This window comes from Tachysurus vachellii, chromosome 6 (genome assembly GCF_030014155.1).
Source record: "Tachysurus vachellii isolate PV-2020 chromosome 6, HZAU_Pvac_v1, whole genome shotgun sequence".
In the NCBI taxonomy this organism is placed as follows: domain Eukaryota; kingdom Metazoa; phylum Chordata; class Actinopteri; order Siluriformes; family Bagridae; genus Tachysurus; species Tachysurus vachellii.
In genome coordinates, this window is record NC_083465.1 from 20540870 (window position 1) to 20564542 (window position 23673).

Sequence of the window (23673 nt, forward strand, 5' to 3'; positions counted from 1 at the left end):
TTGTAACTTGTTAAACTTGCTACTCTATTCAATATGTATGTAGGATATTATGTTCAAGGATAATATCCTAGATACTTATTTTAAGGATGTAATATCAGAAATAATTTTCCACCAGATATGAATTATTATTATTATTATTATTATTATTATTATTATTATTATTATTATTATTACCATTTATACCATAAATTGTATCAGTAATTGTATTTTTTTTAAATAGCTTACAATAATAAATGTAGAAAAGTGATCCATGCATCACTCAACAGCACTGAAACCTGAGCCTTAGCTCTAAAACATTCATGGAAATCCAGCACAGTCCATTCAGTGGAGGGTCTTCAGCAAGAGTAGACATGGAGGTTAAAGACCAGGCACTAACATGTCCCATCTGTGTGGATGTCTTTACAAAACCTATAGGTCTTCCCTGTGGACATAGCTTTTGCCAGTCCTGCATCCGTATCGTCTGGAACGAGGATGATAATGACTCAGAGGTAGGGCTGCGATTCTGTCCTGAATGCCAGATCTTCCTTCCACCTGACCTAAAGCTTGAACTCAACACAGACCTGGAGCAAAAGGTAAAGCATGCCAGCACATGTGGACATGTGAGTGAAGAGACTGCATTAATGCATTCTTCAGATATCACGTGCGATCAGTGCATTGAGAGAACTTCAGTGGCTGTGAAAAGTTGTCTGAACTGTGATGCTTCATTGTGCTCAGTTCACACTCTGCATCATCAGCACAGTGAAAGGCTGAGAGGACACACACTTATCGAACTGACCCAAGATCCGCTTTTCTATAAGTGTCAGGAGCATGGAGAGGAGCAGAAGCTGTTTTGTCAGGATGACCAGGTTGCTGTGTGCTGTCTCTGTGTGGTGTTTGGGACACACAAGGGTCACCGGATCATCCAGCTGCAAGAAGCCTGCTCGGATTTCAAGGTAGGAGACAATTATCTACGTGTAATAGTATTATAGTTTATTACACTTATTATAGTGTTATAATGTGATTATGTTTTTAGTTGTTTTCCATTTGCATGTATTTTATTTGTTTATTTCTAATTTTTTGTTCATTTTTCATTCACGTTTTGACAAAACATATTTACAGATCACAATTCAAGATCCTAAACATGTATTTTTCTGTCCTCTGGTTCTCTGAGAGTCTCTTTAGAAAGCACTGGAGGAAAGAGACACAGCTTTGCTGAAGAACAGACACCAGGCTGAGTGTGCATTACAAGACCTGCAGCGATTGGTGTCAGAGACATCTGTAAATATTCACTTAACATAAAGATATTATAGATTTTATTTGTTTTTAATCACTTAGCAAACTATTATTTGAATGTAACTTTTCAACTTGTTATAAGATGCTTAATTCAATAATCAGATTTTTTTCAAAATCTTCCTAAATGTTATTTCCTGAAAAATAAGCATTATTTGTGTGTGCGCTTTCCAGTCTTTGGCCAACACCTCCAGAGTCAGAATAGCAGAAACATACAGCCAAATAAAAGACTTGATTGTAAAGGATCAACAGCTGATGATGGATATTATCGAAATGGAGGAATTTTACACCAACAAGTGGTTGGATTCTAAGAGAGAGTGTTTGGAGCAGCAGATAACAAAAATGGATTCTTTATTAAGTGAAAGCAAATCTTTTCTCCAAGAAAAGAATGAGTTAAAACTTCTCAAGGTACCATGACAAACTGTGTTTAGAATGTTTTTATTATTATTATTATTATTATTATTATTATTATTATTATTATTATGGAGATCACGTTAATATTTTATTTTTGTAGAATCTCAAAAGGCACACATTTTGGTGAGTAATGCAATTTTTGCCAATTTTCTTTTTGCATATAGAGACAAGTGCAAAATTTGCATATCCTTAAAAAGATAAAAAAAAAAACAATTATTTACACCAATAAGACAGCATGTTTGGTTTCATACATATTCTTTTTATTTTCACAAATAACAAAAGTATGCTATCAGATCATTTTAAAAAGCAATGACATTATTAGTGATATCTCATTCTTCTACAGTGTCTGGAAACCAAGTGGTCCATTTTTTTATTCATTTAATTAATTTTCTGAAATTTTCTTAAAATGTTTCCCTCCTATTTTCGGTTTTCTCATTGAAGTACACCACTTCCTTTTATTTAAACATATAAATATTTTTTCATGTTAACAGGGGAAAATTGAAAACAACATCACTACCATCAGTGGACACACAAACCCACAGGATGGAAATAGTACAACAGCTGGCTGAAAGTTTTTATAAAGCTGTGTTCCAAATCACTAGGCGACTGTGGGCAAGTAAGTGCAATTGCATGATATACTGTAAATATATTCTGAATGTTTTTATGATAACCAACACGAAGCATTTCTTCTTCCAGACATGAAGGAAATACACTTAGATGCAGATACAGCACATCCTAATCTGGAAGTTTCTGAAGACCTGCTGGAGGTCCGCTGGAGCAAAAAGAACAGGAAGGAAAGCAAAGACACAGAACACATCAGCACTGAGTACAGCATCCTGGCCAAGGAGTCACTCCTCAGTGGCTCTCATTACTGGGAGACTGCAGTGTGGGAGAAACCGTACTGGCTAATCGGTCTGTCATGTGAGTCCAATACGCAGGCAGGAGAGAAGAATGTGACTCCTGACCTTACCTTCATAAACAAGACATTCTGCTACATCTATCATGGAAATGGAAGATATCTTGTATGTAATGGCTCTCAGGAGACTATGTTAGCAGTTGAAAAGAAGATTCAGAAAGTTGGGGTCAGTGTGGAAATTGAGAAAGGAACAGTGTCTTTCTATGATGCAGACACAATGGCATTGCTCCATTTGTTTGCAGTAGAATTTCCGGGTCCAGTGAGACCTTTGTTCAACCCCTGCCTTTGTTTAAATGAGCAAAATGCACAAGCTCTCATCCTTATTAAGCCGGAGAGGCCAAAATGAGGTCTTATAAAATAAAAGATTATTAGGTCTTATAACATCTACGGTACTGCAGATGAAGGTTTTTATGTCATAATGCACCGACGGCATATAACATCTTGCCGATATTGACACTGTGTGTGTCTGTTACAAGTTATGTAACATATGCAGTTGTTTAGTATCATATTTCTTGTCCTGTCCTGAATTTGTGTTCATAAAAATTTGAACATGATACAATGCTTATATACTCTCATGTCAGGGACAGATGAGAAAATATACTAAATAAGCTCTCCATCTGTACCAATAAACTGTTAAGTATTTCGTGCTCTTGTATTTTTTGTGAATGTTAGACAGTAGTAGAAGCAGCAGTGGCATAAACTGTTATCAATCCATCATTAACCAGTTTCCCTGTATAAATACTGTTGCCACTAAATAACGTGAGGACATTTATACAACTCTTCCTGTCTACCTGCAGGAGGCCTTCAGAAATTCGTTAACCCTCATTCTATCCCTAAAGTTTAGCTGCCTAGTTGCTTTCAAGCGTAAACAGGAAACATGCTTGGTTCTAATTGGCTCATTCTGATAGGCAACAAAATGTGATTGAACAAACATGAAGTGTTTATATGATGTCTGGCTTGGTTAAATATGGAATTGTAATGATAAATTATTTACTTTTCACGACCTGTTATAGTGCAATTTGACACTCACCTAACCAACTCTGCTGTTTGTGTATTACGTTGGATGATGTTGTAGCTTAGCGGTTAAAGCGTTAGACTAATGATTGGAAGGTTGGGAGTTCGAATTCCACCAAGCTGCCACTGCTGGGCCCCTGAATGAGGCCCTTAACAAGCTTTAATTGCTCAAGTGTATAAAAAGTGGATTGCTCTGGGTTTGGAACTACTATAAAATATTCAAGGGGATTCTGTTTATAAATAAATATTATATTTTTTGTGCCATTAAACAATGTTTAACCAGAGGTTTTTAACTTGAGTGAGTGAGCCAAAACCTTAATGAATTTCTCATGTATCTATAAACTTATTTTGTATCTGAAATGACAACCTACGAACGGTTGGGGGCGATCGCGTGCTTTAAAGTCAGATAAACAGAGAGGAGCACAGAAGAACACAGTGACCCGAGCAGAGAGCATGCTTTTGTTTGTTTACAATCTGTTTATCTATTATAGCTCGTCAACGTGCTTGTTTTAATACGCCATGTTTTAGCACAATAAATAACAAATCACATAATTATTTCTATTCCGTTAAGGCTGATCAACTCCTCTTTAAACAGAGCTAGTTACCCGAGTGAAGATGAGGCTTTGTCACACTTTACTTAATGCTGTCAGGTTCAGGACTGGGTTTGATTTCGGAGAAAGAGAAGTTGCTCACTGGTTCCCTGGACATATGGCGAAAGGTTTGTTTGGAAAGCAAATGCACAAGTCTTATGGTCCTGTGTAATGATTCATTTTGTTACTATAGTTACTATAAACTTAATACATGACATCATATCATAATCATTCACTCAGCATCTACACTGTAAGTGCACCTTGTACAGCAAGTGTACATTAACACCTTGTACATGAAGTGTACATTAACACCTTGTACATGAAGTGTACATTAACACCTTGTACATGAAGTGTACATTGACACCTTTTACAGCAAGTGTACATTAACACCTTGTACATGAAGTGTACATTAACACCTTGTACAGCAAGTGTACATTAACACCTTGTACAGCAAGTGTACATTAACACCTTGTACAGCAAGTGTACATTAACACCTTGTACATGAAGTATACATTAACACCTTGTACAGCAAGTGTACATTAACACCTTTTACAGCAAGTGTACATTAACACCTTGTACATAAAGTGTACATTGACACCTTGTACATAAAGTGTACATTGACATCTTGTACATGAAGTGTACATTAACACCTTTTACAGTAAGTGTACATTGACACCTTGTACATACTGTGTACATTGATACCTTGTACATAAAGTGTACATTGACACCTTGTACTGGAAGTGTACATTAACACCTTATACATAAAGTGTACATTGACACCTTGTACATACAGTGTACATTGACACCTTGTAAATAAAGTGCACATTGACACCTTGTACTGGAAGTGTACATTAACACCTTGTACATAAAGTGTACATTGACACCTTGTACGTAAAGTGTACATTGACACCTTGTACGTAAAGTGTACATTGATACCTTGTACATAAAGTGTACATTGACACCTTATACATGAAGTGTACATTAACACCTTGTACATGAAGTGTACATTAACACTTTTTACAGTAAGTGTACATTGACACCTTTTACATGAAGTGTACATTAACACCTTTTACAGTAAGTGTACATTGACACCTTGTACTGGAAGTGTACATTGACACCTTGTACATGAAGTGTACATTAACACCTTGTACATGAAGTGTACATTAACACCTTGTACATGAAGTGTACATTAACACCTTGTACTGGAAGTGTACATTGGCACCTTGTACATGAAGTGTACATTGACACCTTGTACATGAAGTGTACATTAACACCTTGTACTGGAAGTGTACATTAACTGGCAGCTCCAAATACTCATCTATTGCTGGTGAAGAAAGAAAGAAAAAAGAAAGAAAGAAAATCTCAGCTACAGCTACAGGTCATTCTCAGCACAGCATCAAACTGTCATTAACAAGATTTCTGTCTCCAGTCCCTTGGCCTGAGCAATATGACAAGATGTTATAGATATTGTGATGGCATGCATTTGTTTCAATGCCATAACAGTATATGTATATATCGCTGTCTATATATTACAGTTATGTTTTTTGGACATATATATCGTTGTCCACATCATGTGTATGTACTGTATAAAAGTATTGTCATTACCTACCAGTCACTACTATATAACGTCTATGAATACTGTAACTTTATTATTACTATTATTTTTATTATTGAAGTTTGTTGTTCTTTCTGTAATCAGTTCAGTGTGTCACCTTTTAGGACTCAAGCAGATGAGAGCCAGTCTGAGGAAGGTTGACTGCATCATTGAAATCCATGATGCCAGAATATCCTTGTCAAGGGAACAAATACAAATCCATGGTTCCATGTACCAGCCTGTAACTCTTCCATGCCTTTTAAATTTTCTCAATTGCTTCCAGCCTGAGTTAGGCCTGATTTTTATCTGGAAAAAAAATAATGAGAACTGAAATAATGTATTTGAACAATCAAAACGCATGAGTGTTTCATTGCACACCATTCTAAAAGCTTCTTTAACTGGCAAACATACCATTTTCTGGAAGAAATCCTTTGTTTCAAGAGAGCCTTGATGTCCGGCCGCATTTACTCATCCTGAATAAGATGGATCTGGCAGACACATCAAACAAATTGGTATCACAATCGACATAAACTAAAGTAACGTATATCTCTTTGAACATGTAAGTGATTTTATAATGTGTAATCTTTATTTCTCCAGAGTGTCCTGAAACGTCTTGAGAAAGATGGAGTTAAAAACGTCATGTTCACAGACTGTCTAAAGCAAAGAGACATGAGTATCAAAAAGGTGAGCATAACTAGTCACATTTAAAAAAAAAAATTCTTTTAATATACTTTCATTTCTAGTAACATTGTTTGTTGTGTTGTAGATAATTCCTCTTGTAACAGACACAATAGAGAACGCGCCTCGTTTCCACAGAGAGGAGGTGAGCAGAGCTACATTTCTTTTTTCTCTTTAAAATATACTACAAATTCTGAGAATTCAAACATTGTTGGATTCTCGATCCTGATTAGTTAGAAGGTGAACCTTGATTTTGATTTTCTTCTGCAAGAACGTCTGTAACATAATTTGCAAAATTTATATTAATGTGCTAATATGTTATCTTGCACAGGGAGGAATTAAAACGTGTGGTGACTTAAACGATAATGTATAATATTTGATATATAAGCACTAACTTGTTTTGCAGATGTTCCACAACATCATCACAACATTAAATGCATGTAACTGCAAATTGACATAAAGAAAAATGTGCTATTCTTTAATTAATTAATTCTTACATGACACCAATCCATTACTATTTAGTGTCCTGTCTGCTTTTATTCTTTAAATGATGCACTTTGCTTTCTTAATTATTTTATATGATATATACAGGGTGGGAGAAAAAAAAAAACCTAAAATCATTCTTCAGTTTAATTACTGGCTGTTATATGCCCATATCCATTAATTTCCAGTTTGTATAGATGTAGCTAAATAAATAAATTCGGTACATTTTCGTCACTGCACAGAACAGAAGTTATTGCGTAATGGTGGTTGGAGTGCCAAACGTTGGCAAGTCTTCACTCATTAATGCTTTAAGAAGAACAAACCTGAAAAAAGGTAAATTGTACATGTTGCAATTGTTTTTTATTCTGTTCTATAAAATGATTAATTTTTTTAAACTTATAAATAAATTTTAATATAGGCAAAGCCTCAAGGGTTGGAGGTGAACCTGGAATTACCAAAGCTGTTCTGACCAAAATCCAGGTATTTTCGCTGACAGTGTTTAAATAAGACCAAATTTTTCTCTGATGCATTGTTTTTCCACTTTGTCTTTCTATATGATTTAAATGAGAACATATACTGACTGGTAAGGTGGATGCATGCTAATGGATATGTCTAGCTCCTTATAAATTCCATTGTGCTGCTAATTGGACTAAGTTTGCTTGATCATAATCTTTCTTTTGTGTGATTGCCTGGAAACCTCTGCCCTTTTCTGATCATAAGCACAATGTGTGTGTTATCAGGTGTGTGAAAGACCCGTCATACATGTGCTGGACACACCGGGTGTGCTGGCTCCTAAGATCGAGAATGTAGAAACTGGGATGAAACTCGCGTTATGTGGTAAGATTGTGTGGTGCAGTGATTTCCAGACCAGTCCTTAGGAACATTCTACATGGTTACTCTCTCCTTGCTGGCAACGCAATAGATACATTTACATGCGAATAAATAATCTGATAGTAATCAGATATATGGGTTAAAGATTGAACAGCCTTCATGATTCAGCCCGAGCCATTTAAAATTTTAGAGTTGCTCCTAGTGACGCAATTCTAAGAACATTTTGTGGGCATGTGGGCATTTCCCCATAATATTAAACAGAAGATCCTAGTAAAGATACAAGTTGTTAACTTTTAAAAGGGGCTCATAAGGTCAAAAAGTGTTAGGAGTAGAGAGAAGGACTTTTAAGGGGCTTAAGAGTTTCTTTAGCAGAGGAGAACTGAACTGGACTAAGAATTCTGAAGCCGTCTCTATACTTGCTGAGGAGGCTGAGGTCCTTCAACATCTGCCAGACGATGCTGAAGATATTTTATGAGTCTGTGGTAGAAAATGCTATCTTTTTTTGCCAACCAACGTGCTCCACAGAGCGACACAGGAAATCATTCCTACCAGTGTCCAGTAGACTGTATAATTCCTCTGTGCAACAACATCTTAAAGTGCAACTTATTTAAATCCTAGATTTATTTGTATTTTTTTGTACAACATATTTCACTATGCAACAATACACCTTTATTATAGATAATTATGGAAGATTATGTATTCAGTCAGTGCTGTTTAATCTAAACCGATGCACAGAACACTTGGATACCAGGTGAGCAACACTGGATTAGAGACAGGTCCTTAACTATAACATTGCTAGAAATTAGTGTGAAGTCGCAAAGAATTTTTTTTTCTTGCAGGTACTATACTGGACCACTTGGTTGGTGAAGATATAATCGCTGATTATCTGCTTTTTACACTCAACAGACTTGAACGGTTTGGGTAGGTAACGTATAGACGATTGATATGTACTTTTTTTGGACCATAAAAAGCGTTCAGCTTTTCTAAAAAAAAAAAATAAATAAATAAAAATAAATGCATTAATGATTTAAAGTTATTCGCATATAAAAAGTCATTCAATGTTTTTAATTTAAAAAAATCCTGATATGAACATTGTCTTAGCTATGTGGAGAGGTATGATCTAGAATCACCATCTGATGATATTCGACATGTGCTGAAATGTATCGCTGTTAAGCTCGGTAAGACTCAGCGAGTGAAAGCCATCACAGGAGTAGGTGAGTGAATATCATTACATGACGCAAAATAAAGTATCAGTGAAGAATCATTTGCAACACAGAAATGGAAACACTAGTCTTGGACTGCAAGAAATAATTATTTATTTTACTTTTAATTCCATAGGTGACATAACGGTCAGAATGCCTAACTACACCGCTGCAGCCTATGACTTCATCAGAGCTTTCCGAAAAGGAGAGCTGGGGAAAGTCATGCTTGACTAAAAAATCCCAAAAGATGCTGCATATGCTAATGAGAGATTCATGATATTCATGATATGATATTCATGGTAATGGTAACTGTGATAATCCTGTATTATTAAATTGACTAAATTTGCTTTTGCTTTGATAAAATGCTTTGGTGGGGTTTCTTACAGTTCTGTGATGTCATACAAATAAATGAAATAAAATATAGTTACATAAAAAGAGATTTCTTGTGCAATATTAAAACAGCACCTATAATAAATGATACAGTAAATACTTTCATTTAAACATCTTTTTTTTTAAAAAAAAAAAAAAAAAAAAGCTCTAACATTGATTTTTTTCCTAGTCAGACTACTATACACACACATACAATGATCTGGGCTTATAATAATTTCACAGTCTTCGTAAATATACTTCACAGGTATTGTAAATAAGCAATGAAAAAAAAACAGCTTTTTATATGTAATCCTAAAAATCTTATCTAACACATGGGGGACAAGTTTGTTGTCATGTTGTTTAATCTGTAATTGCATGAGTAAATATTGAAGTTACATTGAAAGATATAGTATTCATCTTTAGTATTGTCAGTTGCTAAAATACTTAGAAATAAATAACTTCTATTCTGTTCTATTACAAGTGTGAACAATTACAAACTTGTATAAATTGCCGTTTATATGATTTATAACAAAACTTGTTCTAATAATCGGTTATACAGTATACTAGAAGCATGGCAAGAATTTGTCTGAAAAACAAGGCAGACAGACTCAGTTACAAGAAAGAATTAATACAGTAACTACTAACACTCTCTATGCTGTTAAGATTACCCTCCTTGTATGTATGTATAGACTATTAGAAGTCTTTTTAAAAAGTATACCCTGACTGGCAGTGTATGCAATCTGCTAGCTAGCATTTGTTATTCAGCTCACTCTTCGATTTAAGGAATAACCCTAAAAGGCTTAGTTTTGCCATTGTGATGTATCAAATATTGGTACAGGGTTGTCAGGAAAATACCACGGCACATTGGCTCTTATGAAGAAAAAATTTTGCTAGATAATCTATCAGCCTAGTGTATGGAATCAAAAAAAAGACATTTGAATGTTAAAATCCATTGAATTCTCAATACTAAAATTTAAATACACTTTTCATTCAAAGAAATGAAATGTTTTATTTGAAAAAATGACGTCTCTATTTATTTATTCTGAATTAACCTCCTTGAATTTCAAAGTAGCTTTATCTCAATGTTTGATTCAGATATCAGTTGTTTTTCCCAGTGTTGAAAAATTCTGTTTTAAATATTTTATAAAAATGTTTATATTTTAAAAACTATGCAAGACTTGTTCAATGCTGTTTAAATTTCATTATTAACAATTCAATGGCTTTTGTAACAGTAAATATTTCTAGTGTTTGGCTTCCTTAACAGAGGTGTATAGGGATTACATATCCAAGCAGAGTATTGTTTGTTCTATACAGTAACAGTGATGAAGTGAAATATATCCACAGTTTTAATAGCTTTTTAAATTATCTGCTCGTTTAAATTTGATGATTATATTCATTCTTTACTATTCTTGCTGAAACATAATATGTATTAAAACCAATGAAGTCCTGTAAAAGCTTGTTTAAATGTTGTGAGCGATCAGTCTACCACTTCTAAAACCAGGTTTCTTTATGAAGTGCAACCGTGCATTGCATTAAAAATACTAGGCATACACATTGCACAGTAAACTTGAATCGTTCAAGCTCTCAAAAAGCTTCTGATTCCAGCCTCAAGGAAGCAGAAAGTTTATTGGCAGTATTAATGAGAACAGTCCATTATATTTGAAATCATGAGTTACTGCACTAGACGTTTGGGTGAGGTAAATTTCCAAGTCTGTCCTGTTTCTGTAATAATTGTCTCCATCCTCTGAGCTGTCTTCTGGTTTGCGTTGAGCCGAAGCGTACCATCCTCCGGCTCCCAGCGCTACTGCAGCACCGGCTGCAGCCGCTCCTGCAACCCTCACAGAATTTGAGCCACCGATTCGGGATGTTCGTCCGCCGTGTGCACCGCCTCGACCGGAACCTCTAGCAGAACCCCGAGCAGAACCCCTGGCACCTCCTCTGCCACCTTTGGACATCACCTGGTCGCACAAGAAAGCAGAGAGAAGCAGGAATATGCAGCAGGTGGCTATGGCCCGGTTCATTCTGGAACAACCTGAAATAAAAGAAAACAAATACTTTCATGATAAAGCAAGATTGTTTGTAGCTCTTCAATTACTGATAAAAAGGAAATACATAAACAATTCTTGAAGAAATTGCATTAGTATTCAAGGTCTTTCTTTATTCAGTCTCATTGTTTGGAAGTGTCTGCACACCATCTTCTTACTACCACTGATTAAACTCTCTCTAGTTTCTGTAACCTGCTGCTAACCCCACCAACCTATTTATTTCCTAAATGTCAATATACAGTAGGCAATTATATATGGTCAGTACTTCAATTACTTATCTTCACTTATTTTAAGACATATAATAACTACTTGCTTGATGTAAGGTCCATAAAATATTACAATAGAAATGTGTTTTGTTTTAGCAAGTTTGAAATTGTAAGGATAAACCTGACTAGCTAATCTTCATCGTCCAGTTTATGAGGAAACCTGCACATTCAGGAAGTAAATAATCAGCCAATCTTATGGCAGCAGCACAATAAAACAAATCATGTAGATACAGGTTCATTGCTTCATTTAACGTTCACAAAAAACAGAATGTAGAAAAAAATCTGATCTCAGTGACATGGATTGGTATTGTGCTAGATGCGCTGCTTTTGATTATTTCAGATACTGCTGATCTTGTGGGGTTTTCACACAAAACAGTCTCTAGTATTTATACAGAATGGTGTGAAAAACAACAGACACAGAGAGACAGTTCTGTTTGTAGAAATGCCTTGATAAGAGAAGTCATAGAAAATTGTACAAATTGGTTTGAGCTGACAGGAAGGATACAGTAACTTGAACTTGCACTGGAACCAGAACTGGAAACTAAATATTAAAAATAAATCAGGTTGTAACGATTGCATATTTAAGTTGCTTCCTGTGAGCTCTAAGCAGTCTAAAGCAGTCTAGTGATATCTTTCAAAAAGTGTCCAGGCCTACAGATGGTTCACTTATAGGATGTTGCCCCATTCTCAAACCAGCCCATCTGGCACCAACAATTAGTCCATGGATAAAGTCACAGAGATAACAATTTTTCTTCATTCTGATGATTGATCTGAACAACAACTATAGTTCCTGTCCTGTATATGCATTATTTTATGCCTTGCACCGATTGTCTGATTTGACAACTGCATGAATGTACAGGTGATCCTAATAAATTGGACAGTAAGTGTATATAACGTGACAATATAATGGTATACTAAACAGCATTAAACAGCATTAAATATTTAATGTTCACTTGGCCCCTACTCAGTTGGCAGGACGAGCAGCTGGACATTTTTCATGATTGCAATGCTGAACATACTGTAGATAGTTTAAGCTAGTTTATATTGTGCCATATAAATAACACCTGAGTGGCATGCTGAACACAATAAAAAGTGCTTCTTTAGGGATATGATTAGAGTACTCCAGTTTACTCCCCATCAAAATGTGTGGTAGGCGGATTGGCATCTCTAAATTGTCAGTAGTGAGTCGGTGTGTGTTTGTGTAATGGGTTCACACCCTGTCCAGCATGACCCTTGGATTTAGCTTTAGGCTCCCCACTATACTGTGTAGAATAAGCAATACTTACACTCACCGTCCAACTGCTCGTTAACACAAATTTCTAATCAGCCAATCACATGGCAGCAACTCAATGCATTAAGGCATGTAGACATGGTCAAGATGATCTGCTGCAGTTCAAACCGAGCGTCAGAATGGGGAAGAAAGGTGATTTAAGTGACTCTGAACGTGGCATGGTTGTTGGTGCCAGACGGGCTGGTCTGAGTATTTCAGAAACTGCTGATCTACTGGGATTTTCACGCACAACCATCTCTAGGGTTTGCAGAGAATGGTCCGAAAAAGAGAAAATATCCAGTGAGCGGCAGTTCTGTGGGCGCAAATGCCTTGTTGATGCCAGAGGTCAGAGGAGAATGGCCAGACTGGTTCGAGCTGATAGAAAGGCAACAGTAACTGAAATAACCACTCGTTACAACCGAGGTATGCAGAGGAGCATCTCTGAACACACAACACGTCGAACCTTGAGGCAGATGGGCTACAGCAGCAGAAGACCACACCGGGTGCCACTCCTGACAGCTAACAGGAAACTGAGGCTACAATTCGCACAGGCTCACCAAAATTGGACAATAGAAGATTGGAAAAATGTTGACTGGTCTGATGAGTCTCGATTTCTGCTGCGACATTCGGATGGTAGGGTCAGAATTTGGCGTCAACAACATGAAAGCATGGATCTATCCTGCCTTGTACCAACGTTCAGGCTGGTGGTGGTGTAATGGTGTGGGGGATATTTTCTTGGCACACTTTGGGCCCATTAGTACCAATTGAGCATCGTGTCAATGCCACAGCCTTGTATTGTTGCTGACCATGTCCATCCCTTTATGACCACAGTGTACCCATCTTCTGATGGATACTTCCAGCAGGATAACGCGCCATGTCATAAAGCGCGAATCATCTCAGGCTGGTTTCTTGAACATGACAATGAGTTCACTGTACTCAAATGGCCTCCACAGTCACCAGATCTCAGTCCAATAGAGCACCTTTGGGATGTGGTGGAACGGGAGATTAGCATCATGGATGTGCAGCCGACAAATCTGCATCAACTGCGTGATGCAGTTGATGCAATATGTCAATATGGACCAAAATCTCTGAGGAATGTTTCCAGTACCTTGTTGAATCTATGCCTCGAAGGATTAAGGCAGTTCTGAAGGCAAAAGGGGGTCCATCCCGATACTACAGTAGTAAGGTGTACCTAATAAAGTGGCCGGTGAGTGTATATTTTAGAGCAATTTACCCACTTGCATAATGACTTTGTCAGTGTTGTTCTTCGAACAGGAGATGATTCACAGGATCCACAGAGTCTAAGGGTGCCAATAATTATGAAGTGGACTGCATAGTCTGTTGTTTGTATGAGAGCTGGGCTGTTGTGTTGAAAATAGGTCAAAACGAAATGGCAGCCTAACGCAGAGCTTGAAAATCATGTACAATTTGTGAATGTAAGAAACTACAGTGTGGTTTATTCCACTGATTATTAGGCCTACATGCGTACAGAAAACAAAAGGCTGCATTTGTATTGTTCTGCAAATAACCAAAAACATGAAAATGGAATTAACGGTTCTTGTCAGGGATAATCTGTGACATGTACATGCAAATAAATAATAGAGTGCTTATATATATAATGCATCACGCGTCAGAGTCGGTATTTTAGTCATATTTAAGTAGTTGAAGGTTATTTGCAGTTGCTCAGGTAAACTCTATGTAGGATTAAGCAAATAATCTTATTTTTAATATGACTCTAATCTGGGGTGGGAATAAGAGATTAAAAATAGCAATATTGCCTAGACTACACCCAATGCGTTTAGGCTACTACCTTTGATATACTCTCTAGGCTTCTGTGGCACTATTTATCCTTGGTCTTGACTCCTGATCTATAGCACATTTTGCATTTATATGTTGCATGACAAATGGCGTTAAATATAAGATGCCAGCATTGTTGAAAACCTGAGTAGATTTCTGAGTAGGATTCGGCTCCATTCACTCATCCTGCATCCGCACCCTAATTAAGAAAGCCTGTAATCAACACTGATCGGACTTACCTCTGCCTTTTGCTGTGGATGCTCTCCCAAATCCGTGCAGTTTACCTCTGCTCTTCTCATGCAGGTGTTATGTAAGGATGTTAATACATGACAGTAACCGGTAGAGTGATGGCGGAGAGAGCTCCAGTGCGCGCAACCCTACAGTAGAAAGTGTGTGTGTGTGTGTGCATGCGTGTGTGTGTGTGTGTGCATGCGTGTGTGCATGCGTGTGCGCACGCGTGTGTGTGAGTTTATATCTTGGTGTAGACTAAATGTCCTCTAAAGGAAATGAATACAGTATCCGACTACTTAACCCTTTGTCTATTCGTTTAGTGCTCAGGAGTGTTTAGGTTTGGAGAGGGCGTGTTTAGGTTAAAATCAACTGGAGCAGGAGAGTGAAATGAGCAATCAACAACTCATTCTTCTTCTGTTTAGGTTAGCACAACAATAATTAACCCAGAAAATGTTTATAGACCTCAAACATGTTATAATGAGGGAATGGGTTCAACTGTTGAGGGTATGTAAGAGGGTAGGGGGGAAAAAAAGGAGTGGAACCTGACATGGTCTTCTGCTGTCACATCCACCCACCTGTTTTGTTCATACTTTTTTTTTTTTTGCATTTTCCTTTTGGATTTAAAAGATTATTGTGAGTTACTATTCAATGTATTTATTTTATTTGTATAGTGCTTTTAACAATAGATCTTGTCTCAAATCAGCTTTGCAGAAATAGATCAATTCAGGATCTAAACTTTTAATTAAAAATTATACCTAATGAGCAAGCCAGAAGAAGTTGTGGAAATGAAAAACTCCCTGAGAGGATATAAGAGGAATCCTTGAGAGGAGCCAGACTCAATAGAAAGACATCTGTTAAACACTGGATAGTGCAATTATAAAAGATAAATATATTTCCTTCCAGATGTAAAGATTTTCCTCTGATTTTCATCTCTTATCAACAAGGTATCTCCACCACAGAAATGTCACTCATTCATTGATTTTTGTTTTGTGTGTACCACTAACTCTGCCTTGGTTAAAATAACAGATTTGAAATTTTCCCCCAATTTGATGTTTGATGTGAACCTTATCCACAGCGAAAGACTTGTATCTGCAAGTCGTTTTTTTTCTGCTGCCGCCACCTGATTGGCTGAATCAACTCATTAGTCTTTAATACAATGAAAAACAGTGTAGTCTGTCTGCTTGACTGTTATTTAATATCATTTAAAATCATTCTCTGTTATAGCTTCCAAGTGAATAAAGAATCTTTATTTGTCCTAAACATATTACTTATCACCATTACACTGATAAAAAAAATGTCCAAACTATATTCGTGCATCCCAAAAAAGTGATGTGATAGACATTTTAATGCTAGGAATGAAACATTTAGGACAACCCTATCAAGATTATGGTGTGACACTATGGATCAGAGCTCATTATTAGTTATGCTGTAGGAATAAATAATAGAAACACTTTGCAAATTTGCAAAACATGTCCTACTCTCACACTGAAAATGTTATTGTTGCTGAATTCATTTGCAATATGTGTTAAATTAATATGTATTGTGTGAAATAGATCAAGATTCTTTCTCCCCATTCTTGTCACTATTAAAATAATTGCACTAGAATTTACTTACATTATTAGAATTTAATTTACATTAGGCTCATTAGTTCATTTTAATGTCAGTTGTGTTAGTCTTTCAGTTTTTCAATTTTATTTTCATTTTCATCCATATTATACGGCTGATAGGTGTTTAATATAGGTATATAATATAAATACATCCAAAATATAAACACAATTTTTTTGTTAAAGGACTTTTTCCCCAAACAACATCGACTGAATGTTCTGTTTAGTTTAACAGTAGTTGTAGTAATAACATGGTCAATCGGAGTACTACTCTTCATACTACTCTTCACTATCATCATACCATTGTAATCACAGACAAAATGAAAGACAGAGAGACATTTAGACCATTAAATGGTGGAACAATTGAGCTCTTATGCGGTGTCTCATCACAGTGTGCTACACACAATACATTTGCTGATCTAATTTTTTTAAAGATAGCTCAGAAATCCTTATATACTTTAGAAAAAAAAACTTACGATTTTTTTTCTTTTTACACAAGTCTCACAATCCACACTTTAGATTCTTGTGAATATTAGTATTTGCTCATATTTTTGGATACATGGAAGAGAGTGTGGTTTATTGTATGACATGCCTATGAATACATGGAATATTTTAGGTTTTATATATATATATATATATATATATATATATATATATATATATATATATATATATATATATATATATATATATATACACATATTATGTATATAAAATATATGACAAAGGCAATCAACCTGAGGTCACTAGAAAGGATGCAGTTGTAATGAGCAAAAATACGAGTACAAAAGTAAAACTGCTCTGATCTTTTCAGCATTTTTCTAAATCAATGTGAATATAGACTGATGTCCACTATAATATTCTTAGTATCTCAATTAATCAAAGAAAATTAAAGGAATCTTAAACCCACTTAGGGCTTCCCCAGACCTTGCATCTAGTTTACTTTAAGATATGTTTTTAGGTCCCCTAATGGAGCTCTTGCTGTGAAAATCTGGGTTCTCTTGAACCTTCATTATTTCAAGTCTTTATCTGCTGTTCTTTATTACTTCTTGACTATCAAAAGAATTATGTCTTGTTTCAGACATTTCTTAGAACACTATAGAATTCTCCAGAATAGCAGTGATTCTTTATTGGACATTGTATTGCTACATAGGACTTTTCTCTTAGCATACTTCTCCAACGAAGCACAGGGTCAAAACTCAGTATTAGTTTCTTTGGTACCCCTGGGACTTTTAAGGATTAAGGGGCCTTGTTCTTTGGGAAGACCCATTTGTTTGACAGGATTGTAGAAATTGGTAATGCTAACTACCAGTTAACAATTAACAAGGTCACTCTTGTCAGCCTCTGCCAGTTCTGGTACTATGACCATAGCCTGCGAACTTACTTGCATTATTAGCTGGGATATTTAACTTTAGTCAAGAGTCAGTAGGTGTCAGATGGTCACAGGCTCACAGTTGGGTTTGTGCTTTCTGTCTTATCCATTGCAGTCTTAGCCTAGTAAAGTTATTATACTGCTGCTTAAGAATGATGGGACATTTTATTTTACTGCAGTAAGAAATAAAGTGCTACAATGATAGATAGACAAATGGCTACAAGTACACCCAAAACAAATAGCCCTTAAGGTCAATAAAGTTTTCCAAAGTAATGCATGAGGTTCTGAAAATGAAAGGAAGACTTAGGCACATGTTCTTTCTCATCCAGTGTACTACTTCTAATATTACACACTGTGTATAGTTCTGAGAAATCTATGATGCTTGAAAATACAAAACCCAGGTTTGGTTGTTAGTCCACTGCAGTAGAGGTGCGGCTACAACATACTGAAGGACGAAGAACTGCCATTACTCCCCCCTTCCTCTTGGGTTTCCTTTGCTCAATTTCCAGCTTAGAGGTGGTTGTGTTCTTCTGTGAGTTCCTTGTTGCTCCTCCTGCTGCCTCCTTGATCTGCAGCTCCAAGTGCTTTTGAATAGCTAAACCCAGTTCCTCAGGGTCCACCGAGGCACCGTAGACCTCCCATGTCATGCCTTCTGAGTCCCACTTCACATCCTTTACTGGATCTTTTTGATCCCCTGTAAGCTTGTCAGTTCCAATCTCCTCCTTGTCCACCAGACACACTTTTGGGAAAACATGTTGAGGTGACTTTTCTGAGTTCTGACCCACTTGCACCCCTATGTCCTTTAACTCTCTGCAGGAGGTCATAGTCCCTGCATCTCTCATTTTTCTTACCTCTTTCAACAATTGCACCTGACCCCCAGCTTGGCACAAAGGACCAGACCACTTACAGTCCAGGCTGCAACAGTGGACCAGCCTTTTAGAATCCAGTCTTGTCTCACTGACGGAGGAAACAAGTGGGGGAAGAGATAACAAAGTTGGTCCTGCTTTCTGCACCTTGCAGTCTACATCCATGTTTATTAGTCTTGGTACAACTTGGGCAGGAGCAGGTATGGGCTGGGGGTGACAGTAGGCAGCGAACGTGTCCTCAACATCTACATGATGGTATGGGCTGCAGCAAGCAGTTGCTTCCAACCTAGTAGGTTTAATATCTCTGTTAAACTCTCCTGATGTCTGAGCACAACCAGAAGTGCAAATCTGAACAGAGCTTGCCTGGATTGGGCTGTTTGCTGCTCTGCTGAAAGTGGTTACGCTACTGCTTTGCTGTGTATGCATGGCCTCCTTACAAGCTAAGGACAGAAGCAATGCTTCTCGGTTCCTATTCAAAGAAGTAGGTTCAATTGTTTCACTGTGAAGAGGATGAATTTGGTCATTTTGCTGTATTTGAAAGTTATGTGAATGACTCCTCCGGTTGGTTAGGGACAGGTTCTCGTCTGTTAGGTGTCTGTGTAGAGAGGAGGCATTTTCTTGGCGCACCAATGACGCCTGTTCAATCTGAGGGTTCACACCAGATGCTATCTGTACACCTGCTTCATTGGTTATGTGAACCTCTGCAATACTGTGGGGACGTGGTGCATTGTGAAGACATTTGTCTTTTTCTTTTATATAAACTCTGTCTTCCAGAATAGTTTTTGAGCATGGTACTTCACTAGAACTCTTCTGGAGCTCCTCAGGCTGGAGGTCCTGCAGTTCAGTAGAACATGGATTAATAATCTCATTAGTGACAGTAGGGTTGGATGGGATAGTGCTCCTGGGTGGAAACGGTTCAGACACAGGGCACCCAATCTCTGCCATGGAAAACTGAAATAAGACAGAATAATAGTATCTGTTACTCATGCAAAGCTCACAACACCAGCAACACTACATACATCCTTAGTGCATTTAGTGAGAAACTCATTTAATAGGAAAAATGAAATATAAATCCAAATGAGACATACCAAATTTATAAATGATACTATAGCCAGTATATAGTTCAGGTCAAAATGAAAGTAGCTGTTTTATATGCTTTCTATTTACAATTCAATCAATTCATTAAACTGATCATTGTTAAAACTTGTTTATTTTATACGTGTTTTGGATAGAGTTTACTTATAGGGTTACACTTTTACACTTCAGGATGCGTGTAAAGATCAGAGAAGTAAGATTACATCCAAATTAACCTCCATAAGAAATAAAAAGAAATTCTGAATTGTAATTATGTTCTACAGAAAGCAATACAAAGTCCATTGTACTCCCAGGGAGAATATGTAAGACAGAAATACAATTTTAAGGGTTCGTTAGATGCCTAACAACTTTTTCTAATAGGAAAACTATTGCAGGTTTCTACACAATATCTTTAAGGGTCTTCCCTTGATGGACACATCATTAGACCTTTAAATTGTAAAATATAATACAGGAAAATGTAATCACTAAACCATACAATAGTCATTATATATTTACATTATATATAATTACATTACATAATAATAATAATAATAATAATAATAATAATAATAATAATAATAATACCACTAAAATGGAAAAGGATTACACATATTTATATATGTAGAGAAATGTCTAAGCAAAGACACTAAGCTTGTAATGCATATTAAATTAAAAATGAAGGGTTTCATTTACCTAATAGAAGATTAGATACAATCTAATACAATCTAATACAAAGGGGGCTCATTATTTATTAAAAGGGGGTTCCTTATTTTTTAAATTCATTCTTTTTACATCATGAGATAGCTAACGTACAACACACACCATCCAACACATAAGAATCCGGTTCCATTCACTCTCATGCTCTCTGTGATTAACTGCCTGTGTGGCCCCAAGTGGAAGAGATACTCAATGAAAATCAACTGACTTTAGGGGTTAAGTGTTTTTGAGGTCAATAAGCTAATTTAGTTGATTTTCACAGACCTGCCAGTTTGATTGCTTCAACGGTTTGAAATGATGGCGCAAAGCCTCATTTGCACACACGACACAAAAAATATCTGCTGATAGGAATTTTATTATTTAGCTATTAAGGGGGATGGTAAAGTCTGGAGAATATACTCATTCAGAACCTACTCGTACATTATTCGTCCACAAGATGTAAAAATATCTGACAATGCAGGGTCCCATATGCAAACACAAACACGCAAAAACCACTTACAGAGGTATCAGACAGTTAGTTTTCCAATGATCCATTTGCAGAGTTTTATTGCACAGAACACTTAGGATAAATAATCCTTACCCTGTGAGGAGAGTTGAAGGCAGAATTTGTATTCTTTTCTTGATATTTCCTTTAGTACCAGTAGTCCTTCCCAGCCCTCTCTGCCTCTGTCTTTTCTTCCTTTCTCTAATGTCGGCACGCAGTCATCTCAGTGTCTGTGTGGGACCTTGAAAGGAAACAGGATTCGGCAATAGTGTCTCTTTTCCCCATACACATCCACAGGTGAACCCCTCCTCCCTTTTTCACTCAGTCACTCTGTCAGACCCTACCCCTCGTGACCCAGAGTCTCCTCCTGCTCCTCCTCCTCCTCCTCCTCCACCTTCTTTAATGTTTCTCCAGCAGTGGGTAAGATAAAGGAATCCGTGGGATAATCTTGTGTTTCATCTGATTACAAGCCTGCCTCAGTTGCAGATCTTTAAATCCCCAGCCTACATAGAGTTAAAGACGGTGTGTGTCTATGTGTGTGAGGGAGAGCAAGAAAGACAAAGAGATAGAGAATGAGAAAGGGAGGGAGTGGTTATTGTATGTAGTGAAGGGGGTGAGGGGGTTGGACATGGAGATAAAGAGGGCATACAGTGATATAAGCACAGAATGGTAGTCAGACAGTCAACCTCGCTGTGCCTTTATCGACCTGTAAAAAAGTGAGAGATTTTCAAATTTGTGCACAGTTTAAACAGTTTTATTTTGCATTCTCTGTGATATTGGTTCTCCTTCCTCCCGAAAGACGCTGCAGGATTCTTCCTCTTACACCTATTCACATAATACTATTGCCTCTCACAACATCTAGCAGCTCACTCAGCTCTCACCATCACTCTCTCGCTGTTGCCATAGCAACATCGTTGCTCAATGGGATTGCTGATTCCTGTTTTGGCTCTTTTTTGCTTCTCTGCAAGACACACCTGAAAAAATACATCAGTATCCACTCTCACATGTAATCACAGAAATGTTAACACATTTTTAACAGGGGAGTCCTGAGCAAGAAACACAAAAGAGAAGGTAAATGTGTTTGAAATATAAAGGCAAACATTTATAAACATAATTTTATGATTTTATAGAGAAGAGGATAAAGAAGAAGTACACCTCTTTGTTGGTGAGGTTCTGAACACTGAAATAGTATCTGTTTGAGAGATCACGAAACAATTTCAGCCACCTCCTGTCCTTGTGGCATAACCAATACCCACATAATCTTTCTGTATGGATTTGCAGCTAATAGCTTTACATGGAAATTATAGATTATTTTAACCTTGTGATAAATGCAGTAAATGCTGAGCCTGTGAGTGTTCAACAGAGCTGGACAGAGAGCTAACCCTGAAAAAGAACAATTGGATAGTTGCAGGGATGCAAATATCTACAAAATTGAGTTTGAATTAAAAGAACAGAACTTATAACAATGGACTCTTGAGGTCAGGAAAGTACTGACTTTTTTTATTCTGACTCTCCAGAGCCAGTAACTCATACATCTTAGGATCAAAATAACCACACAAGTTATTTAAAGTGAGAAAACTAAACAGTGACTTATTTAGAACTAATGTAAATGTGCCTGCAGGTTGTTGTTATATCAGTAAGTTTATATATTTGAAAAGGACTGCATTCCCATCACTCTCTCTTTTTTTTTTTCAAACATCAGTGTTTGAGCTAACAATCCTTTCTAAAAATTTCTGCCTGTATTATTAGTAGGTTTAAAATGTACAGTATACAGACCAAAACAGAGAACATTCTTCATACTATTACATAATAACTAAATTATTGCATCACATTTTGTCTAATAAAACAATTTATGATCTGCTCGCTTTACTGATAATAGCAGTGCTGAAGTAAAGGTAAATGTGAAGACTGTGATATACAAACGAACAATTCTATATATATATATAGGTTTCTTATGTTCTATAAGTCGTAAATGTTCCGATCTGAGACATTTAAAGTGGCAAAAACATATAATGAAATCCAGAAAGCATATTATACAGTACTTTCTCTTTTTTATTATACTGAATATGAAAAAGTAACACCTTAAATGCCTTATTCTGGCCATGATGACACTGATGGCAAATAAATACTCTGGCTTGTGAAATATCTAGTTCACACTATCAGTGACATAGTTTACTCCAGATAGATCAAGTATGTAGCTGACTGACACAAGCACAAAGTCCCTGCGCCATTTTTCTTATCTACTGCCATGCTGTAAGTGTGTAGGTAGAGCAATGAATCAGAGTTTTTATATTAAATATTGACTAAAAATATCTTCTTACCCTTGTTGAAAGAGGTTTCCAGTATTCCTACAGTACAGCTATTTCAATAGCACTGCACCTTTCAGTCTAAATGGCACTCCTTCACACAGGTGAGTTTCATCTGTTCCAAAGGGTAATGTTCCTCTCTCTCTTTCACCTCCAGCAAGGCTTTTTCTCAGGGCCTTTTCACATGACATAATGCAGCCACACCCACGCAGCCATGTGAGTGTGTTCACAATCCTACCTGTACAGGTGGGTTTTCTTACTAACACCTGGTAGAGACAGTT

At 36.7% G+C, this 23673-nt stretch overlaps 3 protein-coding genes across 8 annotated transcripts; 2 read left to right on the forward strand and 1 right to left on the reverse strand.

The window, feature by feature from the left end:
* The first annotated feature begins 350 nt into the window (after nucleotides 1–350).
* LOC132846794 (E3 ubiquitin-protein ligase TRIM62-like) lies at nucleotides 351–2945 on the forward strand. Its single transcript, XM_060871509.1, has 6 exons — nucleotides 351–932; nucleotides 1162–1257; nucleotides 1444–1677; nucleotides 1784–1806; nucleotides 2286–2299; nucleotides 2380–2945. The coding sequence occupies exons 1-6, from the start codon at nucleotides 351–353 to the stop codon at nucleotides 2943–2945; spliced, it is 1515 nt and encodes a 504-aa protein (XP_060727492.1).
* Nucleotides 2946–4037: 1092 nt separating this feature from the next.
* mtg1 (mitochondrial ribosome-associated GTPase 1) lies at nucleotides 4038–9463 on the forward strand. Its single transcript, XM_060872807.1, has 11 exons — nucleotides 4038–4331; nucleotides 5923–5987; nucleotides 6205–6309; nucleotides 6395–6481; nucleotides 6564–6620; nucleotides 7201–7291; nucleotides 7377–7438; nucleotides 7699–7795; nucleotides 8629–8710; nucleotides 8891–9003; nucleotides 9128–9463. The coding sequence occupies exons 1-11, from the start codon at nucleotides 4229–4231 to the stop codon at nucleotides 9223–9225; spliced, it is 960 nt and encodes a 319-aa protein (XP_060728790.1). The 5' UTR covers nucleotides 4038–4228; the 3' UTR covers nucleotides 9226–9463.
* A 7761-nt stretch (nucleotides 9464–17224) lies between these two features.
* si:dkey-191g9.7 (GRIN2-like protein) lies at nucleotides 17225–23544 on the reverse strand. Of its 6 annotated transcripts, XM_060872812.1 has the most exons (4): nucleotides 23408–23443; nucleotides 21968–22060; nucleotides 21183–21792; nucleotides 17225–19762 (listed from the first exon to the last, which is right to left on the reverse strand). In XM_060872812.1, the coding sequence occupies exon 4, from the start codon at nucleotides 19754–19756 to the stop codon at nucleotides 18356–18358; it is 1401 nt and encodes a 466-aa protein (XP_060728795.1). In that variant the 5' UTR covers nucleotides 19757–19762; nucleotides 21183–21792; nucleotides 21968–22060; nucleotides 23408–23443; the 3' UTR covers nucleotides 17225–18355. The 6 variants fall into 6 exon arrangements, with proteins under 6 accessions (XP_060728795.1, XP_060728796.1, XP_060728792.1 ...); XM_060872813.1 differs by lacking the exon at nucleotides 21968–22060 and having other exon boundaries at nucleotides 21183–21616; nucleotides 23408–23544; XM_060872809.1 differs by having other exon boundaries at nucleotides 21183–22060.
* Between the last annotated feature and the right edge of the window lie 129 nt (nucleotides 23545–23673).

Bases quoted from the DNA above. Each gene is read 5' to 3' on its own strand.
- LOC132846794 (XM_060871509.1), top strand. From the start codon at position 351: ATGGAGGTTAAAGACCAGGCACTAACATGTCCCATCTGTGTGGATGTC. The intron at 933-1,161 runs GTAGGAGACAAT...GAGTCTCTTTAG, and splicing joins AAGCCTGCTCGGATTTCAAG to AAAGCACTGGAGGAAAGAGA. The intron at 1,258-1,443 runs GTAAATATTCAC...TGCGCTTTCCAG, and splicing joins GATTGGTGTCAGAGACATCT to TCTTTGGCCAACACCTCCAG.
- mtg1 (XM_060872807.1), top strand. From the start codon at position 4,229: ATGAGGCTTTGTCACACTTTACTTAATGCTGTCAGGTTCAGGACTGGG. The intron at 6,310-6,394 runs GTATCACAATCG...TTATTTCTCCAG, and splicing joins CAGACACATCAAACAAATTG to AGTGTCCTGAAACGTCTTGA. The intron at 7,439-7,698 runs GTATTTTCGCTG...GTGTGTTATCAG, and splicing joins CTGTTCTGACCAAAATCCAG to GTGTGTGAAAGACCCGTCAT.
- si:dkey-191g9.7 (XM_060872813.1), bottom strand. From the start codon at position 19,756: ATGGCAGAGATTGGGTGCCCTGTGTCTGAACCGTTTCCACCCAGGAGC.